The sequence below is a fragment of the Charadrius vociferus genome, unplaced genomic scaffold (genome assembly GCF_000708025.1).
Source record: "Charadrius vociferus isolate BGI_N301 unplaced genomic scaffold, ASM70802v2 scaffold475, whole genome shotgun sequence".
NCBI classification, from domain to species: Eukaryota; Metazoa; Chordata; class Aves; order Charadriiformes; family Charadriidae; genus Charadrius; species Charadrius vociferus.
This window is the reverse complement of record NW_009648337.1, coordinates 581,285-607,070: the sequence shown is the minus strand read 5'-3', so window position 1 is coordinate 607,070 and position 25,786 is coordinate 581,285. Positions and strand designations below refer to the sequence as shown.

Sequence of the window (25,786 nt, the reverse complement as noted above, 5' to 3'; positions counted from 1 at the left end):
GTCAATTACACACCCTATGCATTTCATATAAATGGTATATTTAATGTCAGTAATTGCCATGAAGATGATTTTCAGATTGAAAATTATTTGCTGATTCAATTAACATGGTATGTTAATAATAAAAGCACTTGAGAACATCTAGGTTTATCACATAGTAATGGATTCTTAGCAAGAGAAATATGATATATCCTATTTATTATATTTTTTTCTTTCAGTTGACTTGGACTACAAAGGTACGTAAGGTTAAGAATATACTATACTGATTTGCAGCTTGATTTTGTTAATTTACCTCATTTTGGAATCAATTATTTTGTAGTCAATTATAAAATACAAAATCATCTATAGGGACATAATTTTTTTTTTTAAACCAATGAGTTAACAGTTATCTTCTCATCACTCAGAAAATTTCCTTAAATGACTGATAATAACCCTCTTCATCTACTTTAATTTCTTTATTCAGTCATAAGACAGAGATATCTGGTAATTTTTACATGATTTTTTTTAACTCAAGGATAAGCAGTCTGTACAGATGAAGGACATGAAATTTAGTCTATCCAGATGCTGCAATGTGCTCCAAGTTATATTGTATGAAATATCATAGATGTCTGTGTGTTCTATTTAAATACAATTTTTCAGATTCTTCCTAATTAAAATAAAATTAAATTGCTTTTAAAAACTAACCTGACCAAAAGATGCCCAATAAATTCCTACGTGAGCTATTTATTGTTTTGATCTGTCAAATAGATGTAGATATTGTATAACATCAAGAGATCTGTTTAACTCTGTCTTTTTAAAGATAAAGAAATGAGCGGAGAGAAAAGAAAGAAAATAGGTCAGTTCTGTCCTGTGGTGACAGAATCATGTATTTAAACCAGCACAACATAGCTCAGAGAGCTCCCCTTAGAGCTCCAGTGTTTGAAAGCACTTATTTGAGCTTCTGCTGCATGGCTTGGATGACATCTGAAAAGTAAGGAAACTGGATTTAACTGCAGCATCTTTGGGTACCTGTTGATCCACAGACTGAATCGTGTATCTGCAGCTTCTGAACCCTGGAGCAAATATGTTACATAATTAAGTGGAAGAAGATAATCACACATTTCAAGAAATTCATTAGCCAAATAACAGAATCCTTTAGCTAAAACAGTTACAGGAATTCATACTATTAAGATCAATTCACTACATTATTTATTTCATAACTCTATTAAGGCCTTTTTTAATATATGACAGTAGAATTTGTTTTCTGGTGTTCTGGCTTACATTAGATAACCATTTTTGGATTTTATGCAAGACACATGGAAAAATTCATCACTGATTTACTGCACATTTCCACACACAGTCAAACTAATATCTGATCACTATTGAGGAAGCAAACCCCTGCTTGGCAGTGAATACATTAGCAAATTTCCAAACACGTGCATGTGTGCAGCCTTGTGCAAGAAAGCCCCTGGTAGGCAAAATACAAACCAAAACACTGCAGCATTTACTGGGGAAAGGTAATGGAGAATTTAAATTGGGATTTATTTTCACTTCAGAAACTACTGCAACTGAAACAATTGCAATAAAATCAAATAAAAATACTGCAATCTCTCTCTAATACTTTACATAATGGGTTTTGAGTTTTATGATTTGTCTATAGCATAACAACTGGGAACTTTTTCTCATTTTTAGTAACTCTAGAAGATGGCAGTTTTGAACGTTAGTCATGAAAAGGAACCTTTGGCTATCAATTAAATGTTTTTAATTCCATTCATTCTTTTGGGTGACAATTTGCAGTTATCCATAGTGCTGCTTCCAAGAATAAAAGGTGTATACTCTACCTCAGTATTGTTTTCAACTTTCTGTCCTAAAATCCTTTTTTGTGACTTTCAGTTCAGCCAACACGGCTAGTTTTAGTATTGCCACCGCAGGTGGAATGACCTTCACCCCATTCCTATTTTACCACGTGCTTTGTGAGACTCTTGTCAAGTTAATTCAGAGCCTATTAGGAACAATATACTGCTGAAGTTAGTGTCTTCTAAAAGTAAGATTTACTTATTTTCACATTTTATTACAGAAAAAGCTAATAATAAGAAGGTGTCATTTCAGTTAATCAGAAATCCATCCTCTGTTTAAGGACTCATGCATTGTTTTTCCTTTGGAAAAAAACACAACAAAACAAACCAGTGACCATTAATCCTGATTTGGGAAGTATTTAACTGCAGGGCATGGTTCACAGATGTTTTTGTGTCCTCAATAGCTTTGTGGGCCAGATAGTTAACTTTGATGATATGAAAATGTCAAGAAGAATTATCAGGGAGAAAAAAAAATCAGAAAGTTTTCTAAGGTTAAATGGCAATAAGGAGCCATCTCTCTCAAGAAGTAGAAGCAAGTATAGCACATTTTTGATGAGCAGATGGTCCCCTTGAACAAAAGGAGGAGTCCACTGGAAGAAAATAGAGTATCTGAAAAGCAAAATCATGCCTCTTGCTAGATATTCTGTCATGTGTACATAGTAGTTAATCCATTTTTAGCAAGATTAGCTGTCAGATTAACACATTATCCATGTGACTCGCAGTTAGCCTAAACCAAGGATGTGTCTGAAGAATGACGTGCACCCACATGAAGGCAGGTTTACAGAGCCTGACTTACACCACCACTGTGGAATGCAAACCCTGCTTGGTTTTTTTTTTTTTTTTTTTTTTTTGGCTAATGCTGGCCAGAGCTCTACAAACAGCCATTCTCAATTGCTGTATCATGCTGAGTTGATACAAGCCTTGATGTGGATTTGAACATCCATATGCAGGCCTTGCATCTGCCACACACATCTATGTATTAACTCCAGGGCATGTATGCCTCTATTGTTCTGGGCAATATATATTAAGACATTAAAGAATTTACTTACTCAAATGCTCTTTAAATACAGTGTTGTTATCCATTCAAAAGCATTTGACTTCTTCTGGAAAGCCAAGTTTAAGACAATTCAATTTCATAACAGAACAAAAGGATACGATCTGTGAACAGCACGTTTTGTTATCAATCAAGGGAGCACAGATGGAAGTTTTCACAAGCAGCTGATAGTTGTCAATATCCTATTTAAAAAACACACCCTGAGTATATGTTCCTATTGTTATATCTCTCAGACAGCAGGTAAAGAAATATAATAGGAGTAATTTCATCTCAATTCAAATGATTTCATGCAGTCTTTTGTATCAAAACAAGCCTTTTTAAGACAATTTACCCATTCTGGTCAGAAAAGAATCTAAAATTAGATTTTAAAAAAATTCAGGACAAGAGCACCTTGAATAGCAATTCGGAGAAGACAAAAAGTATTTTCAAGTGGTGCATCTAGTTTTGCTTTTAAAGCCAGGTACACGATACGAACGCAACATGAAATACTCTTTGTCAAAGCAATGCAGTTTCTGACTGTATGAGGGTTAGCTTCAAGTCTTAAGTCTCTTCAATGTCATTAAAAAACATTATAGGAAGCAGCAAGGGAAATTCCAATCTAGTATTATCCCAATCTTATCAATAACGGGTCATTCAACGTATTCAGCTGATTAATACAGATGTCCCACCTATTTCACATTCTCTCCAACTCTAAGTAATAACATCCCCGAGCCAATAAATTCAAAAGTAATAACAGAAGCAGCAAACAGGGACACAACTTAGGTTTGAAAATTTCCTGAATTCACCAGGAAATTAGAATCCACGTTAAGATCAAGCTGAGATTCAGTATTGCCCTGTAACTTGAGATGTTCAACTGACTAGTAGCTCCCGTATCAAGCATTTACCCCACAGAGAGAAACAATAACTACTAATTCTTTTCATTTTTTGTTCTAAAAAAGAATTATTGACATAAATACTATCCCAGTACAAATGCTGATGTTATTTCATGTTGATAAATGAAGGTAGTTCCTGCCCCTTTATTTTATCTCCAAAGCACCGGTGTAGATGTGGGGAATCGTCTGATTTAATGTAGATGATAATGAAATAGTAGAACAACAGATGAGTAATGAAAACCGACAGGTTTTGTATGTGTTTGAGGTAAGGGATTTTTTCTTTTTTTTTGGTCCAGTAGAAACATTGTTTGAATTGTTTCCCCTTATTTCATTTTACATTTCAAAATAACATTCTTTTGTAAGTAGACACCAGGAACCAAGGCAAGAAACTGCATTAAATAAATCTCTAAAAATCTTTCTAACAGGCTTCAGGCTATACTGTACTTTCTCTTTCAAATATTTCCATGTAAAATCAGACATTAACTCTCCGAGTGAACCCATGTGCAAACTCTTTATTCATCAGATTAATGGTTGTGGAGCAACAGGCAACTGAACACATTTCCACTCACATAAGGTATTCATGACTTCCAGAAAACTTCACATTATTGCAACTACTTTTCAGTCAAATATGTGGCATCTAGTGAAGAAGGAAATAAATTGCAAAAAGGTTTAATGGGAAACTACAGTAAATGTATTGACACAAGTAGGAATTTGTTTCTTTAAATGGGACCTTGCTATTAATTTGACAGATGGATTTTGCCTTGCTATACATTTGAAAACAAAACAAAAACCGACCTTTGCCCTGGGATACTTCAGATTGCCCAGTGCAATATCTCTCTTGGTTGCTGGTTTTATGCTGATCCAAGGTACAATCAATAGAAGAATTTAGTCAGCTGCTGTGCTATACCAGCTAAGGAATATATTAAGATTGATAATCTATAGGGTGAAAATATACAGGAAAATACAAAAATTCAATATTCTATATCACATTTGCATTTATACTGCATGTAAGTACATACTTTTAACGTATAGGCTCAAATATACACAGCTATATACACAAGTAATGGTAGGGTTTCCTTTCTGGTCACTTTGATCAGCAGAAACATGCTAGATATAGACAAGACAAAACATCCTGTTAATGATGCTTGTGCCAAAAGAAGAGCAATGAACTCAATAACATTTGATATAAAGGTGACAATATAAAAGTGAAAGTAAGGAGTGACACAACATTCATACATATGAACTGAACTACAATAGTAAATGTCAAAAAGCGAACCCCTGGAACATTGGAAAAAATCTCCTTTTCAAATATCTGGTCAACCTTTCTTTAAGTTTCTAGGATTAAAATACTTTACTTTTTTTTTCTTTTTTCTTCTTTTTCTTCGAAAGGCATCTGTAATATTGCCAGATGCCTGCTTTTTAGGTTGATTATTCTACATCCTTTCAGACATACTGAATCAGATCTGTTACTTGGTCTGACCCTGTTTGTGAATGCTTACAAATATGATTGTTATGTTATTCTTTTCGGTTTTAATTTAATGCAGATAAGTTTACAGTGTATGTTTGGGTTACAGTAAAACCTTGTTAAACTGAACATTTTGGGACCACATCACACTTCAGATGAGAGGAAGTTCAAACTTGTGCAACACAGTGGTTGCTTGTTCAAGTATGTATTTTCACATATACTAATGACTTCAAAGCATATGCACTAAACCCTAAATTCTTGAAATGATAATAGTGGCTGGAAGAACAGAGATAGTGGCAAGTCAGCAAACCGCAGAGTCATAATTTGATTACTGGGTTACAGAATAGTTAAGTTCCACCGTGACCCCAAATTTAAAACTGTGTACAGTTTACAACCTCTGGCATGCAAGAAATGAATGAAAAAAGAACCTGGGAAATTAGAATACATGACCTATATTGTGCTTCAGCTTTCATAATGTCAGTTCCCACTTGCTTTTTGTTCTTTTTCCAGTTTAAAAGCATCTGCTATACTGCTGTCCCAAGCAGAAGTATGCTGAATGCAGTATACTGTTAAGAGCTCTTTTGAGCAACAAAGTAGAAAGCCTAAGCAAGAAGCTAACATATAAGGTTTAATTTCGTGTTCCGATATAAATGACTTAAAATTTATGTTGTGGAGACGGATCAAAGGTAACCCGACTGCTGCAATGTCTAAGAGTGCCTAAGTAATAACAACAGGGAGACTACATAACACATCCTTCTAACATTCTCTCACACTCCACCTCTTTCCAGTGCAGGGGATTTCTGAGTCATGAGTGATTTCTAAGTATTTAGTAAGCCTCCATGGATTTCTGATCCTTAAACTTGTCCTGTTGTCCCCTGTAGGCATGCAAAGCTTAACTGTTAGAACAACATCCAAGAAGAAGCTGCCAGTCCTGGTTGGTTTCTCCCCACAGTGCCAATGAATCCTCAAAAAGAGAAACAGGTCTTCTACAGAAATTAAGTAGTATGGACAGGAGCAACGGGTACTAGGACTGAGAGGACAAGAATGTGTGTTGCCTTCAAAAATACACCATTATCCCTGCAATCTCAGTCCTTGTTCAGTTGTGTTGCCACTTTGCCATCAACATGTCCTCAACTCCCACCAACTGCCTCCAGGCATTTTTTTCTTACTTTTTCTCTTTAGAAAATTATTTCTGTGTCCTACACAGTTTGTAAAATGCTTTAAGGGTTCTTTGTTGGAGACTGCAAAGCCAAGATTGGATTTGAAAATACTGTTATTTCATAAAAAAATCCAGCAAAAATGGAATCTAAATCTTAACAACAACAATGTAATAAATCTTAATAATATCAATGTGATATCAGTTGTCATCTGCTACAACATTGTTTGGCATTTATTACTGAATCATTTAAGATCCTTACATGCAAATTGTTCTGACAGACATAATTGGAAAGCATAAACATTGGCAATTGTTTTGTTACCACTGTAGCTGTTTTAAAGTACCATTTGTGCAGTATAAATAAAAACACATACTCACATTGTGAGTAGAACAATGCTTTACAAGCTTCCCAGAGGTTTGGCATTTGTGATTAATTTCTCCTCAGTCTTAAAATTATTTATGCATGTAATGATTTTGAACTGCTAACTTGCATTGCTGACAAATTCTCAGTAAGCATCTGTAGGTAGCTAAGCTGAACTAACTACTAATTTTTAAGGGATAAATAAAAAGCTAAGTCATGGTGTTCTGAAAAGGTGTGTTTTAGAAATTTAAAAGCTTATATATTTGTTTCTTTCATAATGTGCACAATGATCTGAACGAACAAAAATTCAAATTAACCATGTGATAGATCGTAGAAGGGTACTGTATGATTATTGTATAATCGCAATAAAAGGTCAGAAGGGGGTAATCTGCAGCAACTAACCAGACACTAAAAATGTATACTGTAAAGTAAATCCCTCTAAAGGTTTGTAACACCCAGCATGGATATAGATTCCCTCAAAATTACATTCTAACTCCAAGTCTTATATATATGGAATGAAACACTGATCAACATCTCAGTAACATTTTTGTTCATTACGTATTTATTTCCTTGTGTGTGTAATCTCTGTTTTCCCCTCCTAAACTGGCTTTTCACCTTTAATCTAACACTGTATGCATTGAATGGTAGAGACACACTGCGTAGAAACCCAAGAAATATCCATTGCAATAGACAAGTGGGAAAAACAATAAGGTCCTTTCAGTTTAATTCCTCCAATTTTATATGTATATTAAATGCCAAATCTAAAACCTAAACTTATCATTTAATTTTAGTATTTAATCTTTTCGGTGCTACCTGCTGACTTTCACTGGTGCCCGATTTGAGCTCATTTTCTCCCTGTAACATCTGATCTTTTATGTACCATATGCCCATATGAAATTCTAAAATTTAGAATTAAATATGTTCTTTAAAGAACCAGTAGACAAATTAATCTCAAATTTTGTGAGTCTTCTGTATGCAAATGTCACATCAGACAGTAGGGGGCAACTTTCACCAACAAGTCATACTTTCTGCATTTTTATATCTAATATAATGACATGAAGTGAGTACTTTCAGTATTTACCTAAGTTTATTGTGTGGTCTATATCAATTTTGTAAAATGGAAGGTTTCATTTTTAAACTTCCATTTTGTTCTCCAGGCAGTGTGCTGAGGAAATATCTGGTTTATATACTGGAAAAATGTTTCAAGATAAAATAACAAACTACAATCTCAAAGCTGTTGAGAAACAAGAGAAGGACAATTACATTCCTGTAGTTTGCTGTGATAGGATTTTTGAGAAACAAATCTCAAAACGATTTTTTTCCACACTTTTTGATAAATAATTCTTCCTTGAATAAGCAATTTATAAAAGTAATAATTTAACACCCTAAAAAACAGAGCAGGGACTAATATAAAATTTGATATAACCAGCAAAATATTCATTAAAGATATTAACACGCATAATTAGATTATGTTTAACAATAAGTCCATATTTAAGAATAAATTGATGTTCTATATAGTGTGTCAAATTTTTTATCACTTGAAAAAGGAAAGCTGTGCCACAAATTTCCCCTGACAGCAAATACTAAAAACAGGCATGGCATCAAAAGATAAAAACAGTTGGACATAAAGCAGTATTTTTTCCAAGTGCATTTAACTATGTTATACAACTATGATTTTGGATTAAACAATTTACAGAATTTAATATGCAACTGATGGGTTTCTCTCTAAAATTTATGTTTCCTTTTTTAAATGATCAGATCAGTGAAAGTAGAGAAGTAGGGTAACACAAAGTATTTTCACACCAAACCTAGTCAAGTAGAACAATAATACTTGTAATAAACCCACAAAACTAGGGCTAGTCTTGCTGTAGGGTCCACAGAATGAAGTGGTTAGGCTTAGGGTGAGGTTTTAGCAAGTTTGGACAGAACCATGATTTCGAGTGAAGGATGTTAAATACTGGGAACCAGATCATATAAAACTTCATGCTCCATTTCAGCTTCAAACTTGAGTGAAATACACTGGATGTCAAACTGCAGCAACAAAGCGAGAAACTGACTGCAGACCTTTCTTCTAAAGTGTCCTGAGAGGTAACTAAATGCAACAGCCTTTGTTAGGGGGTCCAAATAGCTTATTATGAATGTCTCATCTGGCTTTAAGCCCAAAGAAAATGCACTATGTATTTGTTTTTCTCAGTGATGAAGCCAACAATTATTTCTCTAAACGTAATCCCACCTTAAAATATAAATCTCCTGTTTCAGTTAGCGCACTTAAACTGTATTTTACTTAACAGGCAGAGCATAACATAAACAAGGATTACAAGATGTTAAAAACATCCACCCGCCAGCAGTTCCTGAAACGAACTTACATTTTCATGTTAATACTCAGAGAGCATGTGTCTAACTGGTATCAACAGTACTACTTTACAAGCAAAACTAATCATAAAAAGCATAGTAAAATAAGCAGAGCAGACATTTTACCACAAGAGATTACTTGAGATTACCTCATGATCCCATAATTTGTGCTGTTTTAAAAATTACTGGGTGGGTTGAGTTTTTCTGTAGTTTGCTGTTATATTACTGTGTTTTGATAGGACTAAACTCCAGGTGAAACCAAAAAGTTGATTTCTACTCCCTTTTTCTCCCCCTGACGATTTTCTCTCTGAGTGCCCGTTCATGAGTTGTAGTGCCAGGACTCAACTTCCAGTTCATTTGCCTCCTTGCTTGTATCCAGGGTTTGGTTTCAAAGGGAGAGTAGATGTGGTTCCTCAGGCTGAGGAAGGTCATCCTGGAGGGACAGCCAAACGGACTGTGAAGTTCAGTTGTGTCCTTTCTCTTGCCTTGGTACAGAATAACCTATACGTGACAGACTTGTTTCTGTGAAACCCCGGTAAGTGCGCCCCAAAGGCAAAAAAGCCACAGAGCTTTCTGGAAACCTCCTTTTTCCTACTGTAAAAGCTTCAAGAAAACAGGCTCAATACTACAGGAGGCAAACGAACAGAGACAAGACCGGGCTTACAGCACCCCTGCCTGCTGTCCCCCCAGCGTAAGCACCTGCGGCCCTCCCTCTCCTTGGCACCTCAGACCAGCCCTGGTCACATGTCCCGAGGAGAAACTCAGCATGAAAGCTCATTTTGTAAAGGCCACGGCCTTCTTTACAATGTTTACTTCCCCATTTTCTTTTTAATTTTCTCATCCTACTTCTTCTCCTTCCTCATCTCCCAGCATATCCCCTGTGCGACCTCCCCTCCCTCAGACCCACCTTTTCCCTCCATTTCCTCACTGACCTACAGCGATCCCAAGAAGGAGCCCATATTCCTCAGGCATTCAAAAACTACCACATCCTTTGCAGTCACTTAACTTACTCTAGGTAGATATAACTTAAATCTCACAGGTCCTACCTCTGCTTTCTTCTTCCCCGTCTGCCACGGCGGCAGGCAGGCGGCCGCTGTTTCCTGGCCCGGGCTGGCGAGGGCAGGGGAGCAGCGGGACGCAGCGGCAGCTCCTCTGCTTGAGGAGGGCTGCAGTCACAGGGCTTTTCCTCAAACAGCCTGAGTGGAACCTGCAATGGTTACGAAAGATGGCTAGTCTTTTCGGTTTCCTCCCAGGTGACGGGCACCGATGTGTGTTTAAATACAACAGAATGGTCACAAGTAGTTATGTTTCTTCTTTTGTTAATTGTAAGGCCTCGTTTCCTCACATGGTGAGCATAAAGATGGAAGTGAAGTTTCCAGAAAATGGCTAATTAATTTTATCTTTCATTTGAATGAAAGCTTCTGTTTCATCAATATCCCAAATGCTGTTATTTAGCACCATTTCGAGGATTCTTTCTGTTGGGAGGAAAGGAAACTTTTGGAGAAATGGTGGGGTTGGACAAAGTAACCTCCAGAGGTCCTCTCCAGCCTGAACCCTTCTGTGATCCTGTGATTTTTGAGGCAATGCTCTCTGGTTACAAAAAAAAACAAAAACAAAACCAAAAAAAAGGTATCTGAAGCCTACTGAGTGTGCAACAGGAAAGAAATTCTGACAGGCAATATCCACAGTTACCATATGGAAATCTCAAATCTGTTGCCCTCTTAACCATAAACTAATTCCACACCTCGAAGAGCTTAATCTCTTTGCTCTACATCTTTCTATGCTGTATTTTTCTTCTGTCACCATTACAACTTGCCAAAAGTTCATCAAAATTTACAACCAACCAAGTGCAAGGATTAAGGTTATGGGCCTGACAGGATATGGACTTTCCACTTACTGAAGTGCAAGTCAAACAGAAAAAGTATTTTGATTTATAGTATTTAAGGACTTCTTGTCAATTTTCCCCAAAGCTTTTCTGTACCTTGCTTTAAAAAAAAAAAAAAAAAACTCCACACCCCACCTTAGTAGAAAAATCATCCTTCCACTTACCTGCTGTAGGGAGACTGTCCCCCAGAGAATGAAGATGGAGAAACAACATGTCTCACACCCTACAGGCCTCGTAACAGTCAACTTCTGTGCTCTCCCTAAGCATGCCAGCTCAAAAAGACAAGATACTGGAGAGAGATTTAACAAAGCTACATTAATCAGTGCATGCCACAACACGTACGACGATGTAGGATGCATTAATAGCTGTACAGGGGCTATGTTACAGACCCCTGTCCTATTTGTCTGATATTGTGGGTGGAAATGTAATCCCCCGTTACTCTCACAAACTCCTGTGAAAAAGCTCCATTACCAAACACTTGGAATACATAACTGTAAATTCCATTCTGAAATAAATTTCAAGTTACACTAACTTGTTTGACTGAAATATAGGTAGGCTACAAAAAACCCCACATATAGTCATGCTCTGGTTATATTTACTATATGCTGATACAAAACTGATGCTGCTTTATAAATAGTTCCATTTTTGTGTATTTTATGTAAATTATACCATTGACGTTACGAACCTATTGGAAAGTTTCCAAATGGGTCTGGTTTTGGTATATTACAGTAACTGCTTATTACAGAGGAAATAAGATTAAAAAATGTTTTCAAAATGTAGAAAGATTTTCTGTATGTTCTCTTCTTAAGTTTGCTGTGTTTTATTTACTATTTCTATACAGTGTGTTTGGAGTCAGACAGTGATTGGTGTTTCCTCCTTTCATTTCTCTGGGAAAATTGCCCTATATATGGTAACACAGTTTCAGTTTTTCATTGTCATTGAAGTCAAAGGCTATCAGCTATTGTAGCTTTTTATACTTGTGAGGACGTAAATCAGAATAATGACTGGTTGCATGATAGTTCTTCAAGCAAAAGAAACTTCACTTTATTGATTTTTTTTTTTTTGTAGTAGAAGGACCACATTTTTCCAATGTTTTTTCAAGGAAAGTTCAGTTCTTGCAGCTTTACTGCATAAGGAAATAATTTTGCATTCAACAAGAATGACAGTTTGTCTAAACAGAAAATAGATTATTTTCCAAATCCACAAAAATGTTAAACAAGTCATTGCTAGATCATGTGCAAGACCTGTCTTGCACTGTTGCAGCTATTGATGTTGGACTACTAAAGTAAGATATATTTTGATACAGAATATGGGTGGGGACAGAGGTTCCAGGTTTATATCCCTGTTTCTCACAGCTCAGGGAACACAGTTTCTTTGTAAATCTAAAATGTGTTAAGAATTCATGAATGAAGGTCACGAAGAATAGAATTTCAACGTGAACCTGGTCTTGTTTGATTTGTCTGTTTGTTTTCTTACCCCTAAAATACTTTAAGCCTAATATAACAAAACCAGGAATAAACCACAGTAAATAGGAAAACATTTTACTACTGAAATCTACAGAAAAATTATCTGAGCAAACCACATTTTTAACAACAACAGAGCTACTTTTTGTCAATTGCTTCACAAAACTGGCTGGAAATGTGATGGCATACTGCAAGGCAGTAGGTATGAAAATCAATACTAAACTGCCTAGTTATTTGTATTTCTGTGCAAAATGTTAAATGGCCGCAACAAATGACAAACAAGGTCATGCTTATGCCATCCATAGAATAAAATAAAAAAATAAAAATCAGGTATCAGATGGTATATTAAGTGCAAAAGCTGTTTTCACATGCTTAGATCCACTTCAATCCAAATTGAAGCCAAATCTCATGTCTCCTTTTTTTACCACGAGGACAGTTGGGCATTGGAACAGGTTGCTCAGAGAAGTTCTGCAGTCTCCATATCCTCGGAGGTTTTCAAGACCAGATTGGATAAAGCCCTGAGCAACGTGGTCCAACATTATAGCTAACCCTGCAGCAGGTCGGACTAGAGACCACCCAAAATCCCTTCTAACCTGTACAATCCTATCCTGATACAGTATTATGGTAGAACCACTACTATTAATAACCTATAAGTATTTCTGTTTGAAGGTTCGCAGTTGCTTATTTACTTCGACAACATATTCTCAACTGTTATCAGATAATTCACAAACAGCTTGTGTTTGTAATGAAACTTGGCTAGGGCTAAGTTAGACCTTGATCCCATGAAGTGTTGAGAGCTTGAAGACTGATTCAGCACAGACCTTAGAAATAAGAAAAGCTTCTAAATACCTCCAAAGCCCACAGATGCATGATTTAGAAGGAGTTTGGTGCTTATGAATTAAGACTGAAGTCTCCATGTTATATGTGACTTTCAAGGTCATGTCCTGTGAGTGCCAAGATTATACTATAATAAGAAATAAAACATAGGTCAAATTCTTCCCCTGAGAAATTATTCTGATGAAATCAAGTTCTTCAGAAGTTACCTCATCCCATTTTAAAAGATGCAAACTTGAACTTATATTCTGCAATTAATTTCATACAGGTGACATAATACATTCAATACAGTAATAGTTGCAGGATTGGGATCTAGTCCGATTACTAAAACCTGTATCATAAACAGTAATGTTAAGGATGTCTTATAAAAATATTTATTCACTTGTGGAGTATCTGGAAAAACTGATGGATAAATCATCATCATCACCACCTGCAAAAAGACCTGTCTATCTAACTGCAACATAAAATATTTCTCTAGCTCTGAAACATGCAACAAAATTTGTTGCACAATTTTAATTTTGTGTTTGAATTTATTTCTCAGTTATCATACAAAACAAGAAAATGGAATTTAACAGCTAATATTTAGTCTTGCTATCATTGGTGATTTGTTATGATAATGTCTTACTATGCCTTGAAATAACAAAAAGCATTTTAAAACAATATTACTATTAACATAAATACTGATCTTCAGTTGTATAAGTTCTGAGGCAAGTTATTATAATTTTTTGTCATGTTATATCTACTCTTATAAGCATGTAATAAGCTGAGACTTACTGTACAGCAAAAACAATCAAGTTCACACAGACATTACCTTGGTTCATGATGTATTTTGCTTTTATAACTTCCATCCCTAGGTTAAGGTTATAAGTTAAAAGCAACCGTACAAAAAAAAAAAAAAAAAGTATTTTGAGCTAAACTTAAGTTTCCATCTTGATAAACATACCTGGGACACTTGGAGAAGAGCAGCTATTATATCACACAAGAAGATACCACAACGAAGCTATAAGCTGTAACAATTAATGGGAAAAGATATAAAAACCAAAACTGATCACCTGACCCTGCGCAATTCATCTTATGCAGGACCCCTGTTGCATCCATGTTACACCATAGAAAAAATTTATCTATTCCACAAAAATTAATTTCAGTTAAGTAACATTTCAAAAGTCTGGTAGTACCCAGCATTAATCACGCTCTTTTTTTAAATTGCAAAAAGGAATGTGCTTACTAACATATTGCACACACAACAAAGGATACTTTTGACCTTAGGCTAGAGAGTACATAGATGTAAGTTTTCTTCAAGATATTCATAGCTAAAATCTGGACAAAACCAGTACTAGACTACATTTTCCACTTTCCCTGCACAGTGCAGTATTTAGACTTAAGATTTAAGAGCATGTTGGAAATACAGACTACTTAATGAAAGAACAAAACTTTCTAGTATGTTCATATGTTTATACTGCATAAGATAATGCAATCCATCTGTTGGAAAAATCCTCACTGAATATTATATCTCTCTTAGTAATAAACACGAATAAAAAAAAATCAACTTTTTTTTTTTTTTTTTAAATCCAAACCTGAGTAACAGTGAGCCTTCCAAAGAAATCTGTTAGGGATCTGACGCAAATTATACATGTTAACGACAGAGTCACTGAGAACAGTTAACACAATGTAACCAAACATCAACTGGAATACTTTGCAGTAACTTACCAAACAGGTCTGTGTTTAATGAATATATGAATGCTTGGTTTCTAAGTTTTCAACTTCAGATGGCGAAGATTAAGTGCTAAGGGTGTTACTGTAAATGTTTAAGTGAGATGAACATCACCGACTTTCTAATTTTACCACATGGTTTATTTCAGAAGAAAACAAGCACCAGTTACATAGTTCTCCTGCAAGTCAGTAAACAGTCGCACACGAAAACTCAAAACAATTTGCTTCTTTGTTTATGTGCAGGATATTTAGTTTGGTTTGCAAAGTATTAGAAGAATAATAAGAACCTCCTGACAGAATACCGCAACTAAATTTCTAAAAAGCCACTCAGTTAATCTCAGCGTTGAATCTAGCTGTTTCAAATTATTGTAATGTATAATAACAGTCTTATTGACAATATAGATGCAGAGAGCCAAAAAAAGCTAGAAATAGTGGCCAAAAGGATGAACTAAGCGCCAGCCCAAATGACAACAAACATATGGCCATTAACTGAAGAATGGAGGGGTTTAGGAATGCAGCTGTCTGTGGTCTCCTAAAAGTTCCAGAGGAATGAAATGCTGTGAGGATTGGCAAAGTCTGGCTGAGAAGCACTACTGAAGATGGTAGGTCCTAAAATGGAGTCAACCGTCGGTTCATGTTGGAATTCAGAGATTTCTGTGGTCAGAATATATTCATTCCATTGGCCTCATAATGTACATCAACAAATTAATATTGTATGGATGTCATTTCAAAGCCTACTGAAGACGAAGACCCATTATTGAAGCCATTAGAGCACAGATGGTTCAAACTATATGCAGATATTCATACTCGCATTTCTGCATTATAGCTGGTTTTTTTTTCTCCTGTTGAACTGTAATGAATTGTCTCATAATCTATTCCATCTTCTTGCCATTAGCAGGCTTTGAATGTTCACAAATAGGAGCAAAGAACTCATTTTCCAGAGCTTTAATCACACAAAGAGGGGATGCCTAATTCTCTAAATGAAATGGTCTGTGATCACTGAAGCAGAGATTTAATATATCACGGCAAATTAGGTAGATTTTAATAAATTACTTATCTCTCTGAATACTTTACATATGCTTATGAAGAAACATAGCCTGTTTGCAAACAGTGGAAATCCACAGCCTATAAAATCCTTTGAAGAAAATGACAAATAAAAAAGTAAATTAAAAAAAGAAATGCATTAGATCCTCGTTCTCCAGAGACAATCCTTTTGCAGCATTGATTCACAGCTCCATTAAAAATATCAATTAAATCCTCCACTGAGATTGGTTAAAAGCTGGAAAATTAACGTTCCAAGCCAGACGTTGGTTATTCAGACACAACAATTCATTGTGCATGTTTGACGTAAGTTCTAAAAGTAACAAAAAACCAAATGAAAACACAGTTGCCTGTCCTTACTGCTCAGACTAGGTGAAGCAAAATCTGGTACTGTACGGCTTCTTTTTGTGCTTTGACAGATGTTGGCTGAAAGTAAATCTTTTACTGTACAGAAAAATGATTGTGGCTGCCCTCCCCCTACTTCAAATCACGATAATCATAAACAGCTGATTATAATGTTAGTAGAAGGGTAGAAGTTATTTAAAAAAAGGTTGCAGTAATTTAATAAGTCCTGCAACTAGCCTCATTTTTTATATTTAATTGATAGGAACTGCATGCATCAAAGAAAACACATACTGAGATTTAATGTGCATAAAATGGATATTAGCATTTTAAAGAGGCAGATTAACACATTAATCCAAGTAATTTTCATATATTGCTTTTAATAAAATCTTCACAGTATAAAATTCTTAATGAGGCTAATCACAGGCATTCCATTTAGTGGGGTGATTAGGGATAACATAAAAGTATTTTTAATCAGTTTTCTAAGGCTTATGGTTTTTTTATTAAAAATTAAAAATTTGACTTGCATTTTTATTACTGTTTTATGTAGGAAAAAATCTTGAAAATGCAAATAAAGCACATCATTCAATCATGTAGGTATTAATTATTTACAAGACGTTGTCCATTGTGGAGAGATTCTTAGCCTTAGGGGGGAAATATAAAAACAAACAGACTGAAAAGTATACAAAACTTTACAACTACAAATCAAGCGTCCTTTTCACATAAATTATACATTAAATATACTGTAAGAATTACAAAGATCTCATCTTTGAAGCACTATCAAGCATGTATTTACACTGGGAGAAGGAACTTCTGTAGGCAAACTTCCCTTTCATGCCTCCTAGTCATCTTCGCATTCTTCATAGACGGAACGCAGCGCATGGAGGGCTTCCACTGACACTTTGAGCTTTCCAATTACTGCACTATCATCTTGTGAATCGAAAACTAGAAAGGAAACATCAGAAAACAGCATTAGCAGTTTCATTTAAGGTTTTGCTTTTGTTCTGATAATTTTCCGTAGCATTTGGACAGATTCAAAGGCATCTACCATGGGCTTAAAATAAGAGGAAAAAAAAATAAATCTATAAATAAGACAGAAATCTCCCAGTTCAGGCACTCAGCCTACTGGAAACTAAGCACTCCAAGATCTAGAATGTACATCAATAAAAGTATTAGTGTTGGAATTAACTTTGAAATAAAGCAAATAATCTCTATGATAATTGCCTATATAAATTATTTTTCACAGTATGTAAATATAGATGTTATGAACACTAGTAAAGACATATATGTATACTTATAGTTTTAAGGAAAACACACACCAATTAATGCATTTTCTACACTGTTTGTACAACCAGTCCAAATCAGCCTGGACAGTTATATTAGCATTTAAATAGTAAATTGTTTTGGTTTTCTTTCCAGTGGGTGCAATGCAAAATTATTTTAATTCCAGGCTTCCATGTGTTGTAAAATAGTGAAGCGTAGACGAAGACGGTATTTCGCCTAGACTAAACTATTTAACTACCTTCACCTTTGGCTACGTGGGTTTTAAAGTAGTATTTAAAATTTCTGCTTACAGAAGTTAGCTAACATGATGTAAAATCGCACTCTTTTACAATATCTAAGTAAGCCCAGAGGGCCGCAATCTCTGCTGCTGTGATTAAAAACATGCTGCTAACAGTCAAAAATGGGGCTCTTTCCCAGTCCTGCATAAAAAGCAATCAGGCTGCCTAACATGACTCTAGAAGGAATTCAAATAAAAACAAGTAATCTTGACAGCACGTCTTTTCAAAGCAGACATTATACAATTACACAGCAGACAAATGGCAAGGTTATGTATTTATAAACTGGGATAAGTACTCTGGGATGTGCAATGAAACTGCATGCTACAACTTCTAGGCTGCTGGGACAGCTCAGAAGCGGTTTGGAGAAAGAAAAACATGGGATAAACCTTCGTTTACTTTGTTGACAAAGCTATTATCGGACAGATTGGATGCTATTCTTCGAGATGCAAACCATTTTGTATATACTTGAACAAATCACTCCGTGAACTGTCAACTTAAAAGAGCAGAGTTCAGGGGACATTATTGTTTTTACTTTTAAGAACGGTGGGATAACTGTAACTAACGATATCGGAAGATAACATTAATTCTATTTTCTCAGTTTTAATATTGTCATATTATCTCTGAGACATATTGTTACATGTCTTGTCTATACTCTTTTTCATCCAGCCTCTTGATTACCCATTCACTTAATTGCTTCAGATTTCAAGTGGGCCACTTTCACACAATCGCCAATGAAAGGAACAAGATTTGAAAAAGATATATGCTTGCAGGCCTCAAAAAGAATGAAGGCAGTTTATGGTATCTAACTTCAGAATGATTAGATCTTCATGTGGTAGCATCTGTGAACTTCCCTGTGTCTACGTTTATTCTTTTTCCCTCAAACCAATACCCACCTCAGAGAAGGTGTATAATATTATTTAAGATTTCTATGTATTGTGCCATTACATTTAATTGAAGTCTGTGTCCAGATCTGAAGAACAGACCCTTTTACAATGACTTCATCCAAGAAAATATACTGATATATTCTACTTTTGCCATGTTCTTACATATATTAATGTACAATTCATTTCAATTCTCTGAAAGTTCTAAATTTTCAGAAAATATGGTTATGGATGCAATAAAAAAATAAATCTAAACTGTACAGCATCTGCAGGGAAGGGGAGAAGTGTGGATAGGAATAAGAATAAGTATTTCTATCTACTACTATCACTTCCATAGATGTAATGTACACAAAGTAAAAATTAGTTACAATGTCTTATGATTAGGGCAAGAAATGCTCCTCACACTATTGAATACATAGTAATGACTACCTTTTCACAGAACAACTAGTAACAAAAACCAGTCCTTCCTGTCATAATTATTCTCTCAGATGACGATTAGGAGTTTTAAGACTTCTGTGAAAGGTAACTTTCAAGGGTATAAAATTATATTTGTATCACTAATCAATCTTATCAAATGGGAATCATGACAATGGGAATTATGGCCATAAAGTCCAGAACAAAAACAATTTTCCAGTGAGAGACTATGAAATACCTTTTTGGAGGAGATGTGCTTTCATACAACTACTTTGAAAAAAAAATCGTAGTGGAGAAAAGATTAAGTGGCTCAGCCACAGTAAGAAGTGCATCAAATCCGTGTATTATTTTTCCAGGGTATGGAAATTTGATTGTTCTTAGAATTTTCCTTATCGCGTTCCTGGAACTTTGATGCATACTTTTAGCTACAGCATGGATGCAAATCATGCATGATCATGGAAATGGATAAGAAAGCCTGTTTCTTTCCCTTGCTACTCAGCTCCCCATCACTTAAGGTATGGTAATTAGACACAACAGGAGAAGTAGCAAAGTCCCATTAGCTTGGCATTCTACTAGAGCTAACTAGAATTCTTGCTGTTGCAAAGAGTACCTTGTGAACATGGGTGCTCTGTGTCTAGTAATCAAGCTGCTTCACTAACTGTTATAGGAGAGTAACTGTTTTACAACAGTTCTTCTCAGCTTCTTCACTGAGCATTACCACAATGGGGAAAGAGGATGGAGAGGAACAGGTACGGAGAAAAACGCACCATTCCTAACCATGTCCCTGCTACCCTGGGGAACAGAAAAGTCTAAGCAAGGAGAATATTTCCCTTCACTGTCTGTGGAAGGATCAAGTATCCTTCTTGACTCTTCTTGTCAGTGTTATAAAAACGCTGTCGGAAGACCCAGGAAACAGAAGACTCCACACCTCCTACTCACCTCACCTTGCTTTAGTGAGTCAGAGTGAAAGTCGGTCTGTTACAGAAGGACACTTACGCTAAACTGGTACCTAACCAAAGGCACCAGTGCTTTAGATTGTCTCAGATTCAGGTTTCATATGGAAGACACAAGCTTGAGGTACTCTGGGGGTTATAATGTAACTTCAAATAAGATATAGACATTACCAATACAGAATTACTGGCATAAATTTTAATAGCAAAATATATATTTATAGTCTTACTAGCATGAAGTTTTCTGTACAAAATACAGAATTATAGCAAGTGGACATGTCCTGAAAGTTACTAGGTTTTATAAACTAATTATTGTGAGCTAGGAATGCGGTTTGGTTTTGGGTTTTTTTGTGTGTTTTTTTTTTTTTTTAAACATTTTTTAAGGAATAACAACAGCACACAGTATTTGCCAACTTTTGCAAACAAATGTGGAAGTCATGAGTTAATATTAAAGAATTTCTTATTGAAACAATGTCAAACAATTACTTGCAGAGAAAAGCAAAAATTCAACAAAAAATTTTCATGTTACAAGGAAGTAATCTCTAAAACTTACCGTCAATATCTTGCTCAATGATATCTCTTTGCTTCTGGAATATCTCTCTCAAACTGACATAAGCGAAACCGATATCTTCACATTCAAGATCCTGTTCATCTTCTGGGGGATCACTGACCACTGTAAACCGTAGGCTAAGCACAAGAAAAAACAAAAAAAATATATTTGATATTTTAGCTTCAAAAAGAGTTGAAAATTAACTCAAAAACCAGAAAAAAAGGCAAGCCCATGCTCTGTTTCACCAGTTAAGCATAAACCACAACTCTTAATCAATTATATTAAACATTTTCCATGACAAGAATAGTCTGAGACCCTTTCTTTTAAATCCTTCCTCCTTCTTAAGCATTATTTGGCAGTACTAGAAGGACAATGAAGTTGTAACCACAGATCTGCAGGCTTATAGAATTGTTTCATTTCTCTCCCCCCTCCCCACCACCCTGTGGTACAATTATTGTTCATACAGCAGCAACAGGCAGAATAGTCTAAGGATTAAAGACTTTTTCACATTTGAAACTTGTAAGTTTGTTCAGCTCAGCTGCTGAATCATCTGTTCAAGTTACTTAAATTCTTATATTTAACCCCCATATGTAAAAATCAAGATTGTCTCTATGTACTTGGAGGCTTTTATAGCAAAACTCATTTATATGAAACATCTAAAAATACAGTTAGTGGGTTTTTTAGCTTTTGTTGTTTTGGGTTTTTTTTTTTCGTTTTTTTTCTTAATTTTTACTGTTGACCATACCATGCAAATTATTTGAGGTGAAGAAATAAAAACAATTCATATGCAATAATGCAAGGTTTAGATTAAATGTAATTCTGTTTTGTTGGTTAAAACCTTTTAATACCATAAACTCGTTGAAAAAGTTCAACTACTTTAATTCAGTCAGGGCACAGAAGATGAACCTGTATGATTATTTCAGCTTTGATGTGGAACATGCTTATGAAGTAAAACTTTTCAGTTGTCCCCAGTTACGGTGCTTTATTTGCATTTAACGTCTTGAAGCATGTTAATTGGATTCCCGTTGGACTGGACTAAACTAAACTGAAAATGTGCTCCGGGAGTTACTACCCCTAATGCACTCCACTGCAATAGACATTCAGTCAGTAGCATCAACTAGTACTCTGAATCATCCTGATGGACTGTGAAAATCAGGCTGTTAGCAACAAGTGCACGGCACTAGAGATTCTCTAGTCCGCTCCACTTGATAATTTAGATCTAGCTTTAGTAAGTTTTAAGCCAATGCATTTTCTTGGCTTTACATCGAGTGGTGTGGGAAACATGAGATGAATAATTGCGAAAGAAAACCCATACCAAATGTTTTCCTGATATCAGAAATACTAGCCACAGTCAATGAAGCAAGCATTTCCAAGCACCAAGTGTAAAATATTTAGCTGAAAGTTATTGGGAATTTTCACACCTCATTTAGACACTCGGACAGCATATTCTACCCAAGAACACATTCCACAAAAATAACAGGAACCTAAAGGCAGTTCTCTCAAAACAGTATCTTTCTAATGTTGTCTTGTGTTTTCATTATTTAAAGTTGGACCTTACACAGCAATTTGTCCTGTACTTGTCCCCTCTGACCAATACCTCTCATCTTTTATCTTCATTATTCTGCTCCTGTTTTACACATAAAAACCTACCTGTGAGTACAGCCTGCATACACAGGTATTGAGTATGTACCGTGCTTTTTAACTGGGGTCTGCTTGTCCACCCCAAACATCTAAGCCCAACAACTATACAAAATATTTGCATTTCTTCTGTGAACTTAAATTGCACTCACCGCACCCAAGTATGGCTTTTGTTTTAAACACACAATTCCAGTATTGTGCTGGACCTGACTTGAGTTAGTGGCTTGTGTCGGGGCCAAAAACACAGACTGACAAAATGACAGGAATTCAGAGCTAACTACTTTTTTGATATGTCTTGGCAATGTTGTTTAAACTGTGAATGCTTGTGAGCTTTACAGCCTAAAAATGTTACACTAAGCATAATTCCAAATGAGTAACTATCAACTTGGGCAAAATCCAAGTCTACAGGAAAGGATATCTTAGACAAAATATAATCAAATCTTCCTGAAAGACTTTAAACACAACAACTGCAATATGCTTTTACAGTAGTTTATTTTTGTGCCTGGCTCTTACTAACAAATATTTATTATAGAAAATATACACATAAATATTTGTTCTTCGCTAAAACCAGACACCTATGGAAAATACGTGTCTTTAAGAAAAATTTCTGGAGGCAAAAAAAGGAAAAATATGACAGCTATTTCCAACAGCAGGTGGCTTCATTGAGTATAATGCATCTAACTTAAGATTTTGGCACAGAGCTAAGCAGTAGCAAAACTGCCAAAACTCAATCAAAAAGAAGCAAATAATTTGATGTGTAAGACAAATACTAAATGAAATAAAAAAAATAAAAATTATAAGAATAATCAATAAAACTGGTGGGTATTGGGAACAGATCAGTTTTGTTATGATTCAGTGTCAGTATGAAATCAGATCAACTGGAGAATCCAGCTTAGCAGTTAAGACAGTGATAGAAGAGGAGGAGATTAGTGCTGGTTTAATTTTTATCACTTAAGGGAACCAATTACTACTAACACGTTCTCTAAAGCATAAACTAAAAGCAGACCTAGGAACATTTGGGAGATTGGGACCTTAGAGCCAAAGCGGAGTCTCGTTCATACTGGTCCACTTTCTGGTTCAGATCATACTCAAGTATTTTACATAAATAGAACAAGCTTCAACACAACAGATCAAAAGAACTGCACCTCTAACACCTTATAGTTCCAACATGCCTAAAAGATCATAATATTGGATTAAGTCTTTGCTGCTGATCAGGAAGGAGGAGATTGGAAGTCTGGATCCCAAGGGAATGCTCCAAACAGTAGACTGCAAGAAAGGCACCACAATCACTTTGACAATTATATTTTTTAAAAATACTACAAATGCTTTAATTTTAGAGAATACTTAAATATGATGTTCAGTATGCTTTCACTTGTGTTCTTCATCTACCAATAATTGCAAGAGTTTTGTTTTCAGGTTGAACTGGCTAAAACCACACAGTTCCCATTGCCTTGGAACATACTGCACGTGAACAGACTCCTCGCTCTGCTTCAGCACAGAATGCACAAATGTGCAGCTACTGTCCCGTCTTACCTTAACACTGCCTCGCTTATGTAAGAAACTTGGATGGAAGTTGGACTATCGAAGTCATACTAGGATTTCTTACATAAATAAAGCTATGTATAGTGTTCCTCTCCTGTACTTCTCTCTAGGATCCTAGACTTTCTCTCTAGCTCATTTCCACATTTCTGTAACACCAGGTATCAGTACTCACACTTCCTTGCAGGAATCCCACGCCTACTGGCAGAATAAGAAGCAATCTTGACCTCCTGTTTAAAGTACTATGTGGGAAGATTATTGCTAGCCACTGCAAGAAAGACTAGAGAACTAAACGAAACTTGTCTGCTAATAAAGGGCTAAAAGACAAGTAAAAAATAATAATTGCCTTAAGCTTAAAATGTGCTTTATAATGCAGCAGAAAACCCTGGACAAATATTTACTCTTGTTGTTATGATAACCTTTCAAGGTGTTATCACCAGCAGGGAATTTAGAGTGCGTGGACAAAAGCTGTCATATAGGCCAATTCCATTCTAATTCTTTATTCCAGAGATCAGTCATTTTTAAGCAGCAAGAAGAAAATCTTTTGTGTTAATCTAGTATGCTAATGTGAAGCTAACACTGTACACATGCTCTGTGGTCCTATAACATGGATGCGCAGATTTTGTTACTTGGGAGAACAATGACTTCATACAGTCAGTTTCTTACCAAGGAATGATGCACCTGTCAGGATCGGCTTGGAAACCTCTTGCATAAACCTGTTCACTGTTGTTATCACAGCAGGGCGACTGTTAGAAGAATGGATTCCTCCATTCTTCACATATGTCTCTTTTGACACTTGTCAGAAGAGCATATACTCTATCGCCAGGTCTGCACGTACAATCTGGCATGAGGAATAAGGTAAGTTTCTCTATATGAGCCAAATTTTTACGCTCTTAAAATGCTGCAAGGCAACAGTGGAATACAAACAGGATGAAGAATAAAAGATAACTACGACACAGTTACAGTAAGGTAAATGGACTGCCAGAAATGCCTCCTGTTATTAACTGATTTAAAGACTTGAACATGTAAGTAAATAACTATGGGGTTCAGATGATAAAATAAAAATCTTTTTTTTTTTTTTGCAACATTTTACAACTATTAGTAAGTATAGCTTCTTAACATAAATAAGGAATGTAATTTGAATCCCTATTATACAGAAAAAGAAACAAAACAAAACAGCTACCCATGTCACACAATACAGCTATAAGAAAAAGCAAGTGTTCTGACAACATTTCCATATTAATGATAGAGACATTGTCTGTCTGAAAATGTAAAGACAAAGATGCTATCAAAAGAGAACCACCATCTTTGTGGTATGCAACAATTCCTAACCTAAATAAGATTTCAAACAGTCTTCCTAGTCTTCTACTACCTCACGCTCATATATTTTAGATTTTATAACATTCTATTTAGCATCATGTTTTCTTGATTTTCTTGAATACTGAATATTCTTTCATTTTTTCCACTAAAGCCATTTCAAACGTGGAAACAAGCTCAACATTTCTAATAAATATTTACAATGTTTCCGTATCAAGAAGTGAAATTAAAAGAAGAAAAAAATCAACTTCGTTTTGAAATCATATCTTTTAATGAACAGTAAACCCCACTCCCAACAAATTTTAGATTGACTATCAGGAAAAAGTTCTTCACCAAAAGGGTTGTCAAGCATTGGAACGGGCTGCCCAGGGAAGTGGTGGAGTCCCCATCCCTGGAGGCATTTAAAAGCCAGGTAGATGTGGTGCTGAGGGACATGGTTTAGAGGTAACTTGACAGCGTTAGGTTTATGACTGGACTCAATGATCTTAAAGGTCTTTTTGAACCTAAACAATTCTATGATTCTGTGAAATGAACATACTTTCCCATATAAATGCCATGTCAATCTACA

At 35.5% G+C, this 25,786-nt stretch overlaps 1 protein-coding gene across 1 annotated transcript in view; it reads right to left on the bottom strand.

Annotated features, from left to right (window-relative positions):
- Positions 1 to 17,041: 17,041 nt before the first annotated feature.
- The window catches only part of RPGRIP1L (RPGRIP1-like), a 71,595-nt gene continuing 62,850 nt past the window's right edge, over positions 17,042 to 25,786 (bottom strand). The window contains exons 23-24 of the mRNA XM_009885058.1: positions 20,728 to 20,861; positions 17,042 to 17,312 (exon numbers count right to left, since the gene is read on the bottom strand). Coding sequence (XP_009883360.1) covers positions 17,209 to 17,312; positions 20,728 to 20,861 — 238 coding nt within the window. The 3' untranslated portion in view covers positions 17,042 to 17,208. The remainder of the gene's footprint in view (positions 17,313 to 20,727; positions 20,862 to 25,786) is intronic.